General features: G+C 51.7%; 1 protein-coding gene across 1 annotated transcript in view; it reads right to left on the bottom strand.

The window, feature by feature from the left end:
• Nucleotides 1–17,576, bottom strand: part of CNPY3 (canopy FGF signaling regulator 3) — a 69,708-nt gene that overhangs the window by 20,344 nt on the left and 31,788 nt on the right. The window contains exons 2-4 of the mRNA XM_086925818.1: nucleotides 17,264–17,387; nucleotides 14,546–14,642; nucleotides 5,662–5,784 (exon numbers count right to left, since the gene is read on the bottom strand). Coding sequence (XP_086781944.1) covers nucleotides 5,662–5,784; nucleotides 14,546–14,642; nucleotides 17,264–17,387 — 344 coding nt within the window. The remainder of the gene's footprint in view (nucleotides 1–5,661; nucleotides 5,785–14,545; nucleotides 14,643–17,263; nucleotides 17,388–17,576) is intronic.

The raw sequence follows: 17,576 nt of genomic DNA, 5'->3' as shown, positions 1-17,576 counted from the left end.
CGTGTTGTTGGGCGATCTTAATTTTTGGTTCAACTCTACCGAGCTGGACACTCAGGCGGCCACACTGAAAGAGACCTTATTAGACCTGAATTTAATTCAACAAATTCCCTTACCCCACCCACGAAAAAGGGCATAGCCTTGATCAAATTTGGTCACAGAATATCCCCTTGGTCATTAGGTCCATTACCCCCTGCATTTGGTCGGACCATTTTTTGATTCATTTCACTATCATGGTTTCGAAAAGTAAAAAGCAACCTTTTCAGAAAGGCGGGAAAGTCAGATCATGGAAGAACTCCGACATCCCAGCCTTCATTGACACTTTGACCTCATCTCTTCCCCCATTACATCAGGATGTTGATGGGTCTGAAGTAGCCTTCACTGACTGGTTACGTCTGGCTGCTGACTTGCAAGCCCCCTGCTCTGATATTCCCCGCTCCCGCCCTAACGACGCTCACAGGTGGTTTACTCCTCACCTGAAGGCTCTAAAACTTGAAGTTCGGCAAAAGGAGCGGAAGTGGCGAACAGCGTACTCAGCAGTAGATAAAGTTAACTACTGCAGGGCTCGCAAGGACTATCAGAAGCTTGTCCAAAAACATAAAACCGATTACTTTTCGGAAAAGATCCTGAATTCCTGTAACAAGTCTAAAGAATTATTTAATATTGTCGAAAGTCTTAGTGGCAGTGATAGAACCTCCCAACCTGTGGCCCCCACTCAGGATCTCTGTAATTCTCCGAATTCCTTTTTTTGGGACAAAATTTGCACTATAAAACAAAGCATCTCCGCTACCCCGTCCTCCCCCCTTTTTCCTGACACGTACTATAACTCCTCAACCCTGGAATCATTCCCCCTCATTGATGGCGTTATTCTATCCAAGCTTTTTGCTAGGGTCAAATCAGGCTCACCTGATGACATCTGCCCTCCGTACATTCTGAGAGAAGTAGGAACTGCCATCCCTGAGGGTATACTCCCTATGTTGAATGGTTCTCTTTCACAGGGTAAAGTTCCCAATAATCTCAAAAAAACCCTACTCATTCCCTTGATAAAAAAGCTCGGAGCCAACCCACTAGACCCGCTCAACTACAGGCCTATATCATTGCTGCCCTACTGTGCCAAACTTTTAGAGGCTCATGTCTGTGACAATTTGTCCCGATTTGTTGAAGACACGGAATATCTCTCACCAAATCAAGCTGGTTTCAGTCCATGTCACTCAACTGAGGCAGTCATTTTGGCGGTACAAAATACCCTGAGGCGGAATGCGGATAACGGGATCCACCAGGCCCTGGTGCTACTGGACCTTTCGGCGGCGTTCGACGCGGTTGACTATACCATCTTGGTCAACCGTGTCGAACAGGCAGGACTTAGAGGCCCTGCACTGAGTTGGATCCGCTCATTCATCACCGGCCGCACTCAATCTGTAAGACTGGGCTCCTTTACTGCCCCCACCATATCTACCACCTGTGGAGTACCTCAGGGCTCATCATTGTCACCTTTACTCTTCAATCTATACCTACGCCCCTTATTGTACTCTCTTAGAAAAGCGAAAGTTACCATCTTCAATTATGCAGATGATTTGCAGCTCATCTTCCCTTTGAACACCAAGGACTCAGTGGAGGAATTTCAAAACACCATGTCTCACATCCAGAGTTGGATGAGCTGCAATCATCTGAAACTTAACCCAGGCAAGACTGAACTGGTCTTGCCTGGGCAGAGTGCACTAACTTGGAACCCAAGCTTCTGGCCATCAAGCATGGGGGCTCCACCCTCCAAGTCATCTTCAGTCAAAAGTCTGGGAGTATTCATCAGTGAAGACCTGTCCATGAAAAGACAAGTAGGCGCAGTGGTGTCATCCAGCTTTTTTCAACTAAAGAAAATTAAGCAAATTGCCTGCTTTTTTTCCACTGCTGCCCTCACCCAGATTGTTATTGCCTTGGTCCTGTCGCGACTTGACTTTTCTAATAGCCTCTATCTTGGGCTTCAAATTGGAGAGCTAAAACGCCTACAGCTGGTTCAAAACCAGGCTGCCAGACTTATTCTGAACCTTTCTAAAAGACAGTCTATTACATCAGGACTGAAACAGTTGCATTGGCTGCCTGTTGAGCAGCGAGTTGTTTTCAAAACAGGTTGCATTCTATTCAAGTCCCTACAAGACTCTGGCCCTAAGTTCATCAGAGACCTGTTTAGTAGATACGATCCCTCCCGTAATCTCCGGTCCGCTCATAAATTTCTTTTGAATGTTCCCTCTTACAAGAGGAAGCGTCTAGGAGGTTGCTGCTTTGACCATCTTGCAGCTACCTTCTGGAACTCTCTCCCTCTTCAACTTAAACTGAGCGGTAACATTCTGAATTTTAGACACTCCCTCAAAACATGGTTATTCTCCCAGGCTTACTGCTAGTTGCTCCATCTCTGCTATTACCTGTGTGTTAAGTTCCTTTCTATAGCGCCATGAAGCCCCAGGGCGTACGAGCGCTTAACAAATAAATATTAACATTAACAATAAATTGACCCCAAACATGGAATTCCAGTGCAAAACCGCTCATCTCAATCATGTGGGGGAAATAAGTCCCATGAGTGGGGGGTCGAACGCCAGCATAGACACCCCATGCCAGGAAATCTGGAACAGTGAGATCAATAGGTACATATGGTTGGAGGGGAAGGGACAACCCCTAATTGTACTGAAACTGTCACTCTACACCTTATGTTTCAGAGGCAAAGAACCATACTGTTGGGCAACAATAATTGCGGCATGGTAATGCACATTTCAGACCTGCAATGGGGCACCTCCATGTTGATGGATTACTATTGGCGGTGTGAGGACCTTCCCTACACCTAGCTCGACCCCTGATGGCGGGACTGCTGCACCCACATGACCATACACACCACGACCCTGGTCATCCTTGGAGACGATCTGTCTGGTTTGGCATCCATTACAGAAGAAAACAACTCTGTTGCATTAGGCTAGAAGGAGAAGAACTGCTGATTATTTTGGGTGGGCTCCGTACAAGAACATTCCAGAAGATTTCAGACTGTTCACAGAGACTCAAGTAAAAACCAAAGGGCCATTACCGTTTTTCACCATGCAAACAAAAGCAAACGTCCGCTGGTTACAAATACCCAGATAGGAGATGATGAAAATGATAAATAGTATTGAACTCTGCCTAAACGCTATCAAAGAGGAATCGAGAGCAATGCGCCTCAGGGTGCTGCAACATCGGTACATGCTGGACTTGATGACTGAAAAGGAGGGTGGGGTGTGTGCCAAGATTGGTGCTTCCTGATGCACTTTTATTCCCAGAAATGAAATGGACAACAGGACATTAGCCCATGCTACCCAAGAATTGCATTGTCTGCAATAAGATATGGAGGGAGATGCCCCAGAGCAGGACTGGTTGCATAGTATCTTTTCGTGGATTTCCTTACGAGTATCCAAAGAATTCACGTCACTAATTCCGATTCTCATTGTTGTACTTCTGTTATATGGCTTCCTGCAAGTGGGGGTTTCCTGCTGTAAAAAAAAGCGGTCCTAAAATTATGTAGTATGCACAAAGCTAGGGAAAGGTAACAGACACTACATATGCACACACTTTCTAATAATATAACTGTTAGATATGAGGAAGATACAGTAGTTGAAGAATCAACTAGACGGGGGCTGTTGGAATGAGTGAATATGAAGTTAATGATTACAATGCAGGAACGGCAATACCAATAAATGTAATATCAACGTATGTCATAAACGGTGCCCGCACGACCATGCCAATACCGGTTAATTTAATGCCAATGTATGTCATAACCTGTACCCGCAGAGTAGTGAAGACACCGACAATGAGGATATCAATGTATGTCATAATCCATGCTCAAATGACGATACGGTTACTAGTAACAACAATGTAGATGTACGTTGAGCCCTAAGCAAACATAACTGTGTCAATACCGTAAGAGCAATGTCAATGTACTCTACGACAACTGTATGCACGATGTTAAGGATGTCGATAAGAATGATACCAGGGGCTGTCAATATTTTCCGGAGTTCTAATGAACTTGCATCATTGGTGTCGGATTCACCCAAGGTGACTTTCCCTTCAACCCAGTCAGAGATACATAGTTAGAGAAGTTCTACGATTGCATTCGCCAAAAATACCACAAAGCTACTTACTACATGTAGCTATAAACACTCAACCAATCAGGACACGACATGCACACCACACGTAGTGATCGCACACTCCTCATGCTGGACACCTGGACACATAACACTTGCCCACACTAGGTCTACCCTAGGTTGAGAGCCATCTGTGTCCTTATCAGATGCCCGCACTTGTTGATTTACAACGGATATGCTTTTTTGGAATGTAGAAATTGCTTTATCGTACCTCATGAACAGTATACAACAGTGGCCAAAACTTTGTATACCGCGAGACTTTGACCAGATGCACACTGCCGAGGCTCTCCTGGCCGCAGCACTTAATTAAAACAACTTTTTCCAGTTTTGCCAAACGTCTCTGGCCTTTAGATTAATTTCAGGTAAATTCCGAAGCCACAGTGCGAGACATGCAAAATAATCAAAGCATGCACAAAACCTGTAATACTTGCCACTCAGGTAAATTCCTTGCAAATAAACATATGTATGACATGAAGATGGGGCCAGTATGTGATTCTTCATCCTGGACATGAACTTCTAGCCTCTTTGCGTGCAACATTTGCATGCTCGAGAATGTGCACACATTTATGTTCCACTCATTGGTGACTTGCTCAGTTTCATTCACACACATATCAAATGGCGTCACTATCAAGACGGTGTGGAATGACATTATGAAAGTGCACCACTGTTGCTTCCTAAAGTCACCAGTATTAAGAAGGCCTTGTGTTTCACTCAGCAACATGATGCTTTTACAGTCCAACATTGATTACCCTGGAATTATCATATAGTGTATCCAAACTGAAGACCGTGAACACCTTTACAATTGATTTGGAGCAGCGAATGCCTCTGCTGCTGCTGAGCAAGTCAACAAGATCCGTGACTTGGGCTGCTCTTGCCTTGTGCATCAAAGGAGATCCGCCTGCTTCTGGAAAACAGACTTCATTGCATCCTACTCAGTGCTGCCCTTTGATGAGGTCAGCAAAAAACATAAAAAGTCTTGCAACTTTCAGGCCCAAAGTTCATTTAAGAAAAGAAACACACACACACCTATTCGAGCAGTTTGTTCATAGTACAATGAATCTCTACATGGAGGGCTCCCCTCTAAGAAACAAAAATATATCCAGAGAACACAAAATGTCAGATAAATGACCCCTAAGCCAGAAGGTTGGAGGCTGCATGTCTGCTGACTGACCAGCGATAATCAGGGAAGAAGACTCCCATGTGTCTGCTCTCCACCTTGGATCATACATGACTACAAGGTACAACTCCACTTTGCAAATAGAAACAAACTGCTGTTAGACATTCCAGCATGGCTCTGATGAGAGGGGGCACCAGAAGTGGCTTCACGGGGAGAGGAGGCTACGAGCTTTCGGCAGTGCCTGTGCTTTATAAATGCCACATACACAGTAACCAACTGTGACTCGGCTATCACCACCTCCCCACCTCCCATGTTCTTCCACAGTAGGCTCAATGTAGTGCAGGGATACTCAGAGCAGGCAGAGTCTTACAAGTAAAGAGGGGGTTGTACCTGCTTCTTGAGATCAGCAACCTCAGCAGACGTCTCGTTCCACAGCTCGTACGGGATGTCCATCACCACCTTCACCCCTTTGTGCACCAGGTGATGGAGGGTTTCGAAGGTTTCTGACATTCCCTGTGGGGAGAAAAGTAGCGTCCTCAAAGATGAGCACTCATAGATGGAAGTGTGCTGTGGAGTACTCATGAAGGTATAGGATTGAGTGCATTGGGCTCTATAGAAGGAAGGCAGTGTGCCGTAGAGTACTCACAGAAGTATAGGATCGAGCACAGCGGGCTCTATAGGAGGAAGGACGTGTGAAGTAGAGTACTCACCGAAGTATAGGATCGAGCAGAGCGGGCTCTATAGGAGGAAGGACGTGTGAAGTAGAGTACTCACCGAAGTATAGGATCGAGCAGAGCGGGCTCTATAGAAGGAAGGCAGTGTGCCGTAGAGTACTCACCGAAGTATAGGATCGAGCAGAGCGGGCTCTATAGCAGGAAGGAAGTGTGAAGTAGAGTACTCACAGAAGTATAGGATCGAGCAGAGCGGGCTCTATAGGAGGAAGGAAGTGTGAAGTAGAGTACTCACAGAAGTATAGGATCGAGCACAGCAGGCTCTATAGGAGGAAGGAAGTGTGAAGTAGAGTACTCACAGAAGTATAGGATCGAGCAGAGCGGGCTCTATAGGAGGAAGGAAGTGTGAAGTAGAGTACTCAGAAGTATAGGATCGAGCACAGCGGGCTCTATAGGAGGAAGGAAGTGTGAAGTAGAGTACTCACAGAAGTATAGGATCGAGCAGAGCGGGCTCTATAGCAGGAAGGAAGTGTGAAGTAGAGTACTCACCGAAGTATAGGATCGAGCAGAGTGGGCTCTATAGCAGGAAGGAAGTGTGAAGTAGAGTACTCACCGAAGTATAGGACCGAGCAGAGTGGGCTCTATAGCAGGAAGGAAGTGTGAAGTAGAGTACTCACCGAAGTATAGGGTCGAGCAGAGTGGGCTCTATAGCAGGAAGGAAGTGTGAAGTAGAGTACTCACCGAAGTATAGGATCGAGCAGAGTGGGCTCTATAGCAGGAAGGAAGTGTGAAGTAGAGTACTCACCGAAGTATAGGATCGAGCATAGCGGGCTCTATAGCAGGAAGAATACACGTGCGAGCCTGTGCAGCCTCAGATTCAAAGCAAAGGTGTGGACGCTGTGTGTACCCAGGATGAAGGGGAGTGTGTACTACACTACGTTTGTTCTATAGATAAGTACGAGACATTGTCGAGACTACACACTAGGACAAATAATGTGTGTGTTGGACTTGGCCCTTTTTGCAGGTTCACCCCTAAACTTTTTGCATTTCTCCCAGCCTTTTTCTCTGTGTAGTGTTAGTAGTTTTAGGCCACTGGGCACTTTAGCCCTGTGGTCCAGAGTAAAGTGCGTGCGCTCTCCGTTACATTTAGTGGGAGGGAGAGTGGCCTGCCCTCCCATAGGAATGCATGGGGGATTCCCTGCTCAGTGTGTGTCCTGTTATGAGAGGAGAAGTTCCGAATGAATGGAAGCACGCAATGGTGGTACCACTATTAAAGAAGGCCAATGCTGATCCGAACAATCTTTCCAACTTTCGTCCTATTTCTTTGCTTTCCTGTTTCTCCAAGATCTTGGAGAAACATGTCAATTCCTTACTTAGCTCTTTTGTTGAATCCTCCAATTTTCTCCATGGATCTCAGTCCGGTTTCAGGGCTGGTTTCTCCACGGAAACTACTCTCCTTGGCGTGTCAGAAACCATCAGGCGCCAAGTGGATAATGGTGAGACGGTGGCACTCATCTTGCTTGATTTGAGTGCCGCTTTTGACACCGTCTCCCATTCCATCCTATTATCCACCCTGGAGGCAGTTGGTGTTGGTGGTACCGCCCTGACCTGGATTGCTAACTTTTTGTCTGATCGCACGTTTCAGGTTTTTTCTTCTACCTCTATATCATCTACCCTTCCTTCTTCTCACGGTGTTCCCCAGGGCTCTATCCTCAGCCCCCTTTTCTTTACCCTGTACGTAAGGCCTCTTGCGTTCCTGGCCGAACAGGCTGGTCTCACAATTTATGCCTACGCTGATGACACTCAAGTCATCTATTCACTCTCCACTAACAAAAACCTCCCCTCCTCCTCTCTCCAAATTGGATTAAAGCATATATCGGACTGGATGCTGAAGCACAAACTGAAGCTCAACGGGGATAAAACAGAGCTGCTCCTGTTTGGACCCGACACCTCTCTCTGGGGCCCTCACCATTGGCCTCCGGAGATGGGTCCCCTACCCATTCCTTCAGTGTCTGCCCGCAACCTCGGTGTGATCTTCGATAACCAACTTACTTTCAAACATCATGTTGTGAAAGTTGCGGCCACCTGTACTACCATCATCAGGTGGCTGAGAAAGATCACTTGGATGCTGCCTACAGACACTTTGAGGACCGTTGTCCAGGCCCTTGTCATCTCACGCCTGGACTATGGGAACATCCTGCTCTTAGGTGCTGCCAAAGAGGTAACCAGAAAATACCAAGTGGTTCAAAATATGGCAGTTCGTCTGATTTGCCACCTTCCCGCAAGATCATCGGTCACTCATCACAGGCGTAACCTGCACTGGTTGCGCATTGAAAGCAGAGTGCACTTTAAAGCACTCTGCTACATACATAAAATCATGACTGATAGAGCCCCGTGCTATCTTGCTGCTCTAGTCCAGCAATATGTTCCCCCCCGCACACTCAGGTCCTCGTCACAAAACAAATTTAAAATTCCACGCATCAACAGAGCCAAAATGGGTGGCCGCTCGTTTGCCCTGCTGGCTCCATCCTTATGGAATTCTCTTCCTCAACCCTTGCGCACGGAATCGTGCTTTCTGAAATTCCGTAAAGGAATAAAAACATGGCTTTTTAACAACTAATGTCCCTCCTTCTTTTCTCCGTTCAGTTTGCTCTAGCGCCGGGAAACCTCCGGGTAGCTGTGCGCTTAATAAATGTAATAATAAATAAATAAAAAATAAGTCTGGTATGTGTGAAATTGTGAGAATAAATGTTGCGCAATGGTGTGCGCAGATTTATTATGACTATGTGACAAAGTCCACTTTTAGAAGTTGGCATTTGTGTGTGCTATGGGTCTGTCTGCCTGATGTGAATTTCATGTCTGGATTTGGAGGGACAGGACAGGCTGAGCCAGACGTGGGTTGAATAGAGAGATCTGCAGTGGAGTATGGGGAGGGGTGACCCTTTGATCTTAGCAGGGCTGTGCCTGGCAAAGTGAATGATGGCTCCACCTCCCACTGTGCGGCTGATGGCTGACCCCTCTTCCTCAAAGGCAGGATGCAGCCTTGTAAACAAAGTGCTCCAGGACCACACCAAACTGGTTCTGGCTGGGTTCAGTGACTTGTGACTTCAGAACAAAGTCTTTTGGTGGTATAAGTAAAGGGTTAAACCCCGAAACCGGTACTAGGATGCTTGTTTCCGGTCCGGGGAGAACCTGGCTTGGCAGTTAGGGCTGGACTGTTCCCATGAGGCACAGGGTCAAGACTGATTTGCATACGGCCAGGTCTAAACTGGGGTGGTATGGTGAGCAAAAGAATGATGGATTTAACCCAGATCTCTTGACTGGGGGTGAATGTTTTGATTTGTTCTGCATTCCGTCCATCAACTGTGCATCTTTTGCAAGGGGCTGGGACCCATGAAATTGTTCAGTTCCACGGTGCTCTTCTAGGATGATGTGCTGTTCCTGATTCTGCTGGGGCCCGGGAGGAACTGCCATAAGGGCTTGCCTCCCTGGGCCCTCTTGATTGCTGAGGACTTTTGTTTTTGGCGCTATGGCTCCCTGCGCCCTGTGAGCGCTATATTTTCATTCTTTCCTGGAGGAAGAACGTGTTACTTCTGGATGCCAAGACCAACCTCTGTCCATGTAACTAGAAGGAAAGGACTTTGAAACTTTCATCCATCTTCCTGAAGCAACTACTCATGGGCCTGATTTGAGCTTGCCTCCTGCTGAAGTCTCAAGGACATTAGACTTCACCCATCAGCCGTCCGGATTCCTATTGGAGGGGAATTCTCCTCGCAGGTGCGGCCTCTGTTGAGAATTCCAGAGCCTCGTTCTACTCAAGAGACAGCAGACTGGAGGGGGGAGAAGGTCTCAAGAGACAGCGGACTGGAGGGGGAGATGGTCTCAAGAGACAGCGGACTGGAGGCGTAGAAGATCTCAAGAGACAGCGGACTGGAGGCGTAGAAGGTGTCAAGAGACAGCGGACTGGAAGGGGGAGATGTCTTAAGAGACAGCGGACTGGAGGGGGAGAGGGTCGCAAGAGACAGCGGACTGGAGGGGGAGAGGGTCGCAAGAGACAGCGGACTGGAGGGGGAGAGGGTCGCAAGAGACAGCGGACTGGAGGGGGGAGAAGGTCGCAAGAGACAGCGGACTGGAGGGGGGAGAAGGTCGCAAGAGACAGCGGACTGGATGGGGAGATGGTCTCAAGAGACAGCAGACTGGAGGAAGCGATGGTCTCAAGAGACAGCAGACTGGAGTGGGAGAGGGTCTCAAGAGACAGCGGACTGGAGGGGGAGAGGGTCTCAAGAGACAGAAGACTGGAGTGGGAGAGGGTCTCAAGAGACAGCGGACAGGAGGCGTAGAAGGTCTCAAGAGACAGCAGACTGGAGGGGGAGATGGTCTCAAGAGACAGCGGACTGGAGGGGGGAGAAGGTCTCAAGAGACAGCGGACTGGAGGGGGGAGAAGGTCTCAAGAGACAGCGGACTGGAGGGGGAGATGGTCTCAAGAGAGAGCGGACTGGAGGGGGAGATGGTCTCAAGAGACAGCAGACTGGAGGGGGAGAGGGTCGCAAGAGACAGCAGACTGGAGGAAGAGATGGTCTCAAGAGACAGCAGACTGGAGGAAGAGATGGTCTCAAGAGACCGTGGACTGGAGGAAGAGATGGTCTCAAGAGACAGCAGACTGGAGGGGGGAGAAGGTCGCAAGAGACAGCGGACTGGAGGGGGAGAGGGTCGCAAGAGACAGCGGCCTGGAGGCGTAGAAGGTGTCAAGAGACAGCAGACTGGAGGGGGGAGGTCTCAAGAGACAGCGGACTGGAGGGGGGAGAAGGTCTCAAGAGACTGCGGACTGGAGGGGGAGATGGTCTCAAGAGACAGCGGACTGGAGGGGGAGATGGTCTCAAGAGACAGCGGACTGGAGGGGGAGAGGGTCGCAAGAGACAGCAGACTGGAGGAAGAGATGGTCTCAAGAGACAGCAGACTGGAGGGGGGAGAAGGTCTCAAGAGACAGCAGACTGGAGGGGGGAGAAGGTCTCAAGAGACCGTGGACTGGAGGAAGAGATGGTCTCAAGAGACAGCAGACTGGAGGGGGGAGAAGGTCGCAAGAGACAGCGGACTGGAGGGGGGAGAAGGTCGCAAGAGACAGCGGACTGGAGGGGGAGAGGGTCGCAAGAGACAGCGGCCTGGAGGGGGAGAGGGTCGCAAGAGACAGCAGACTGGAGGGGGGAGGTCTCAAGAGACAGCGGACTGGAGGGGGGAGAAGGTCTCAAGAGACTGCGGACTGGAGGGGGAGATGGTCTCAAGAGACAGCGGACTGGAGGGGGAGATGGTCTCAAGAGACAGCGGACTGGAGGGGGAGATGGTCTCAAGAGACAGCGGACTGGAGGGGGAAGAAGGTCTCAGGAGACAGCGGACTGGAGGGGGAGAAGGTCTCAAGAGACAGCGGACTGGAGGGGGAGAAGGTCTCAAGAGACAGCGGACTGGAGGGGGAGAAGGTCTCAAGAGACAGCGGACTGGAGGGGGAGAAGGTCTCAAGAGACAGCGGACTGGAGGGGGAGAAGGTCTCAAGAGACAGCGGACTGGAGGGGGAGAAGGTCTCAAGAGACAGCGGACTGGAGGGGGAGAAGGTCTCAAGAGACAGCGGACTGGAGGGGGAGAAGGTCTCAAGAGACAGCGGACTGGAGGGGGAGAAGGTCTCAAGAGACAGCGGACTGGAGGGGGAGAAGGTCTCAAGAGACAGCGGACTGGAGGGGGAGAAGGTCTCAAGAGATAGCGGACTGGAGGGGGAGAAGGTCTCAAGAGACAGCGGACTGGAGGGGGAGATGGTCTCAAGAGACAGCGGACTGGAGGGGGAGAGGGTCGCAAGAGACAGCGGACTGGAGGGGGAGAGGGTCGCAAGAGACAGCGGACTGGAGGGGGGAGAAGGTCGCAAGAGACAGCGGACTGGAGGGGGGAGAAGGTCGCAAGAGACAGCGGACTGGAGGGGGAGATGGTCTCAAGAGACAGCAGACTGGAGGAAGAAATGGTCTCAAGAGACAGCAGACTGGAGGAAGAGATGGTCTCAAGAGACAGCAGACTGGAGTGGGAGAGGGTCTCAAGAGACAGCGGACAAGAGGCGTAGAAGGTCTCAAGAGACAGCAGACTGGAGGGGGAGATGGTCTCAAGAGACAGCAGACTGGAGGGGGAGAGGGTCGCAAGAGACAGCAGACTGGAGGAAGAGATGGTCTCAAGAGACAGCAGACTGGAGGGGGGAGAAGGTCTCAAGAGACAGCAGACTGGAGGGGGAGAAGGTCTCAAGAGACTGCGGACTGGAGGGGGGAGAAGGTCTCAAGAGACAGCAGACTGGAGGGGGGAGAAGGTCTCAAGAGACCGTGGACTGGAGGAAGAGATGGTCTCAAGAGACAGCAGACTGGAGGGGGGAGAAGGTCGCAAGAGACAGCGGACTGGAGGGGGGAGAAGGTCGCAAGAGACAGCGGACTGGAGGGGGAGAGGGTCGCAAGAGACAGCGGCCTGGAGGGGGAGAGGGTCGCAAGAGACAGCAGACTGGAGGGGGGAGGTCTCAAGAGACTGCGGACTGGAGGGGGGAGAAGGTCTCAAGAGACTGCGGACTGGAGGGGGAGATGGTCTCAAGAGACAGCGGACTGGAGGGGGAGATGGTCTCAAGAGACAGCGGACTGGAGGGGGAAGAAGGTCTCAGGAGACAGCGGACTGGAGGGGGAGAAGGTCTCAAGAGACAGCGGACTGGAGGGGGAGAAGGTCTCAAGAGACAGCGGACTGGAGGGGGAGAAGGTCTCAAGAGACAGCGGACTGGAGGGGGAGAAGGTCTCAAGAGACAGCGGACTGGAGGGGGAGAAGGTCTCAAGAGACAGCGGACTGGAGGGGGAGAAGGTCTCAAGAGACAGCGGACTGGAGGGGGAGAAGGTCTCAAGAGACAGCGGACTGGAGGGGGAGAGGGTCGCAAGAGACAGCGGACTGGAGGGGGAGAGGGTCGCAAGAGACAGCGGACTGGAGGGGGGAGAAGGTCGCAAGAGACAGCGGACTGGAGGGGGGAGAAGGTCGCAAGAGACAGCGGACTGGAGGAAGAGATGGTCTCAAGAGACAGCAGACTGGAGGAAGAGATGGTCTCAAGAGACAGCAGACTGGAGGAAGAGATGGTCTCAAGAGACAGCAGACTGGAGTGGGAGAGGGTCTCAAGAGACAGCGGACAAGAGGCGTAGAAGGTCTCAAGAGACAGCAGACTGGAGGGGGAGATGGTCTCAAGAGACAGCAGACTGGAGGGGGAGAGGGTCGCAAGAGACAGCAGACTGGAGGGGGAGAGGGTCGCAAGAGACAGCAGACTGGAGGAAGAGATGGTCTCAAGAGACAGCAGACTGGAGGGGGGAGAAGGTCTCAAGAGACAGCAGACTGGAGGGGGAGAAGGTCTCAAGAGACTGCGGACTGGAGGGGGGAGAAGGTCTCAAGAGACAGCAGACTGGAGGGGGGAGAAGGTCTCAAGAGACCGTGGACCGGAGGAAGAGATGGTCTCAAGAGACAGCAGACTGGAGGGGGGAGAAGGTCGCAAGAGACAGCGGACTGGAGGGGGGAGAAGGTCGCAAGAGACAGCGGACTGGAGGGGGAGAGGGTCGCAAGAGACAGCGGCCTGGAGGGGGAGAGGGTCGCAAGAGACAGCAGACTGGAGGGGGGAGGTCTCAAGAGACAGCGGACTGGAGGGGGAGAAGGTCTCAAGAGACAGCGGACTGGAGGGGGAGAAGGTCTCAAGAGACAGCGGACTGGAGGGGGAGAAGGTCTCAAGAGACAGCGGACTGGAGGGGGAGAAGGTCTCAAGAGACAGCGGACTGGAGGGGGAGATGGTCTCAAGAGACAGCGGACTGGAGGGGGAGAGGGTCGCAAGAGACAGCGGACTGGAGGGGGAGAGGGTCGCAAGAGACAGCGGACTGGAGGGGGGAGAAGGTCGCAAGAGACAGCGGACTGGAGGGGGGAGAAGGTCGCAAGAGACAGCGGACTGGAGGGGGAGATGGTCTCAAGAGACAGCAGACTGGAGGAAGAGATGGTCTCAAGAGACAGCAGACTGGAGGAAGAGATGGTCTCAAGAGACAGCAGACTGGAGTGGGAGAGGGTCTCAAGAGACAGCGGACAAGAGGCGTAGAAGGTCTCAAGAGACAGCAGACTGGAGGGGGAGATGGTCTCAAGAGACAGCAGACTGGAGGGGGAGAGGGTCGCAAGAGACAGCAGACTGGAGGAAGAGATGGTCTCAAGAGACAGCAGACTGGAGGGGGGAGAAGGTCTCAAGAGACAGCAGACTGGAGGGGGAGAAGGTCTCAAGAGACCGTGGACTGGAGGAAGAGAGCAAGAGACAGCGGCCTGGAGGCGTAGAAGGTGTCAAGAGACAGCAGAATTGAGGGGGGAGAAAGTCTCAAGAGACAGCGGACTGGAGGGGGGAGAAGGTCTCAAGAGACAGCGGACTGGAGGGGGGAGAAGGTCTCAAGAGACAGCGGACTGGAGGGGGGAGAAGGTCTCAAGAGACAGCGGACTGGAGGGGGGAGAAGGTCTCAAGTGACAGCGACAGGTGACACAGGGGTGCACAGAAGTGACCGTCCGAGGGATAGAGACTGGTGGCTGCTTCATACCTTTGCAAATCTGTTGCTCCCGGTTCGCTCCTTGTGCAGGTTGTACTCCAGCAGGCGTTTGCAGATATTCTCAGTCACCTCAATCAGGCGGATGTCTCTGCAGGGAGAGATGGGGCCGACATTAGACCGGAGAATGGGGAAGGTCGCTATTCACAAATCAGGGGGCCAACCCATCTGCTAAATGCACAACACCAATCACATGCATGGAGGCAGTAAAATAGAGTGCAGGACCACTCAGCAGTGTAGTGAGCCAGCAAAGAGCTGTTAGTCATTCAACCAATCATAAAGAGCAGGAAGGGTTCCAGGAGAGCTGGCAATTAAACAGGATCTAGAGATCATCCAATGGTAGGAAGTGGGCAGGCAGACTGGAAGGATCTGGGGTTCGTTCTCCTGTAACTTTGTACACATCTCGGGAATCCAGAGCAGCCTCTGTGGGGTCCTTTCTTCGCACAGGCTGAGTGAGAGACTGGACAAGCTCTCTCCTCAGTCACACAGCCACAAAACTGGACCTCTCCTGGGAGTTTCCTGTGTCACACCACCTCAGCATTTCTAGCGCCTACAGTGTCACACTAGATACAGAGCCAGTGTCTCTCGTGCCAGAGCCAGTCAACTCCCTACAACTGGTACTAGAGCCCAATGACTTCTGTGTTTTGCTGATCGCAGAGCCCAACGTCTCCATGCCGTAGTGGTTGGTGTACCCGTCTCCATGTCGTAGGAGTTGGTGTACCCGTCTCCATGTCGTAGGAGTTGGTGCACCAGACGTTTCCATGCCGTAGTGGTTGGTGCACCAGACGTCTCCATGTCATAGTGGTTGCAGAGCCCATCTCCCGGGTCATAGTGGTTGCAGAGCCCATCTGCCGGGTCGTAGTGGTTGCAGAGCCCATCTGCCGGGTCGTAGTGGTTGCAGAGCCCATCTGCCGGGTCGTAGTGGTTGCAGAGCCCATCTGCCGGGTCGTAGTGGTTGCAGAGCCCATCTGCCGGGTCGTAGTGGTTGCAGAGCCCATCTGCCGGGTCGTAGTGGTTGCAGAGCCCATCTGCCGGGTCGTAGTGGTTGCAGAGCCCGTCTGCCGGTTCGTAGTGGTTGCAGAGCCCGTCTGCCGGGTCGTAGTGGTTGCAGAGCCCATCTCCCATGTCGTAGTGGTTGCAGAGCCCATCTGCTGGGTCGTAGTGGTTGCAGAGCCCATCTCCCATGTCGTAGTGGTTGCAGAGCCCATCTCCCATGTCGTAGTGGTTGCAGAGCCCATCTCCCATGTCGTAGTGGTTGCAGAGCCCATCTCCCATGTCGTAGTGGTTGCAGAGCCCATCTCCTGGGTCATAGTGGTTGAAGAGCCCATCACCCGTGTTGTAGTGGTTGCAGAGCCCCTCTCCCATGTCGTAGTGGTTGCAGAGCCCATTTCCCATGTCGTAGTGGTTGCAGAGCCCATCTCCCATGTCGTAGTGGTTGCAGAGCCCATCTCCCATGTCGTAGTGGTTGCAGAGCCCATCTCCCATGTCGTAGTGGTTGCAGAGCCCATCTCCCATGTCGTAGTGGTTGCAGAGCCCATCTCCCATGTCGTAGTGGTTGCAGAGCCCATCTCCAATGCCGTAGTGGTTGCAGAGCCCATCTCCAATGCCGTAGTGGTTGCAGAGCCCATCTCCAATGTCGTAGTGGTTGCAGAGCCCATCTCCCGGGTCATAGTGGTTGCAGAGCCCACCTGCCGGGTCATAGTGGTTGCAGAGCCCATCTCCCATGTCGTAGTGGTTGCAGAGCCCATCTCCCATGTCGTAGTGGTTGCAGAGCTCATCTCCCGGGTCGTAGTGGTTGCAGAGCCCATCTCCCGTGTCGTAGTGGTTGCGGAGCCAATCTCCTGTGTCGTAGTGGTTGCGGAGCCCATCTCCCGTGTCGTAGTGGTTGAAGAGCACATCTCCCGTGTCGTAGTGGTTGCCCAGCCCAACATTTCTCCGTAGGAGTGGCCGGACAGCCCAGCATTTCTCCAAGGATAATTCCCAGCAGGTCATGAGTTGCAGTGACCACAGAGCCTAGCCCCAGTGTTGCAGTGGTCACAAAACACGCCCTCTCCTAGGTCACACTGGCCACCGATCCCAGTGGCTCCAATGAGGCACTGTCTGCAAAGGATCTTTAATGTCTTCTTTGCCATACAAGCTACTGGGCTCAGTCTCCAGTGCCATCCAGGTGACAGTGCCCTTAACACGATGTTCAGTTCGGGCTTACACTCGCGCTTCACAGATAAAGTCGCTGAAACAGCAAAGACTCCAAGTCTCACCATTTGCAGCCACTGTACAGGGCGCCATCTTGGCTGCTGTCCAGGTTTAACTAGGGGACTTCGGTCGCCACTTCTTGTCAGTGAGATCTACGCTATGGGATCGGTCACACCAGGTCATTCCCTACAAGGGATGAGGGTGGGAAAGAGTGAGGGAGGACTAAGAGGAGCCACTACAGCACCTTAGGCCGGGATTTTCCTACATGGAGATCAGGAGGCGCTGCCGAGTGACCAATGGCTCAGAGAAGAGCAATTAACTCAATTTACATCCATTCCAATCAGACACCAGCTCCACCCTCCCGTCCCGGGGAGTAACCGGAGTAGGAAAGCTGTTTAAGGTACACACTCCATACTGGTGACTTTGTGCTCATTTTATCCATTCACCTTACATAAAAGGAGGTGGATACAGAAGGTGGAAGTAACTGGGATCAGGGACGCCTCTGGCCGAACCACTTACGATTTGGTGTACTTGATGCCACTGCTCTTGCCATCCATGAAGCCATATTTCGTGTCGATGACCTCTTTTGTCTTCCCAGTCTCATCAAAGGCAGATTTCAGCTCGACAGCCACAAACTTGCAGACTAGAAGAAAAAACAAAGAGTCAGAGTCATGCTCATGGGTCACCAAGACTTCACGGTCAATCTTAGTTACGGCAGAGTAACGATACAACCAGGACCGACATCACGAACCAAGAGCCAACGACAGGACAACCAATGGAACCAGACCCTGGACTAGCGGGGAGACCAGCACCTTGTGACCCATCCTGGGCA

This window comes from Lissotriton vulgaris, chromosome 6, assembly GCF_964263255.1.
Source record: "Lissotriton vulgaris chromosome 6, aLisVul1.2, whole genome shotgun sequence".
Lineage (NCBI taxonomy): Eukaryota > Metazoa > Chordata > Amphibia > Caudata > Salamandridae > Lissotriton > Lissotriton vulgaris.
This window is presented reverse-complemented; position numbering and strand designations above follow the sequence as displayed.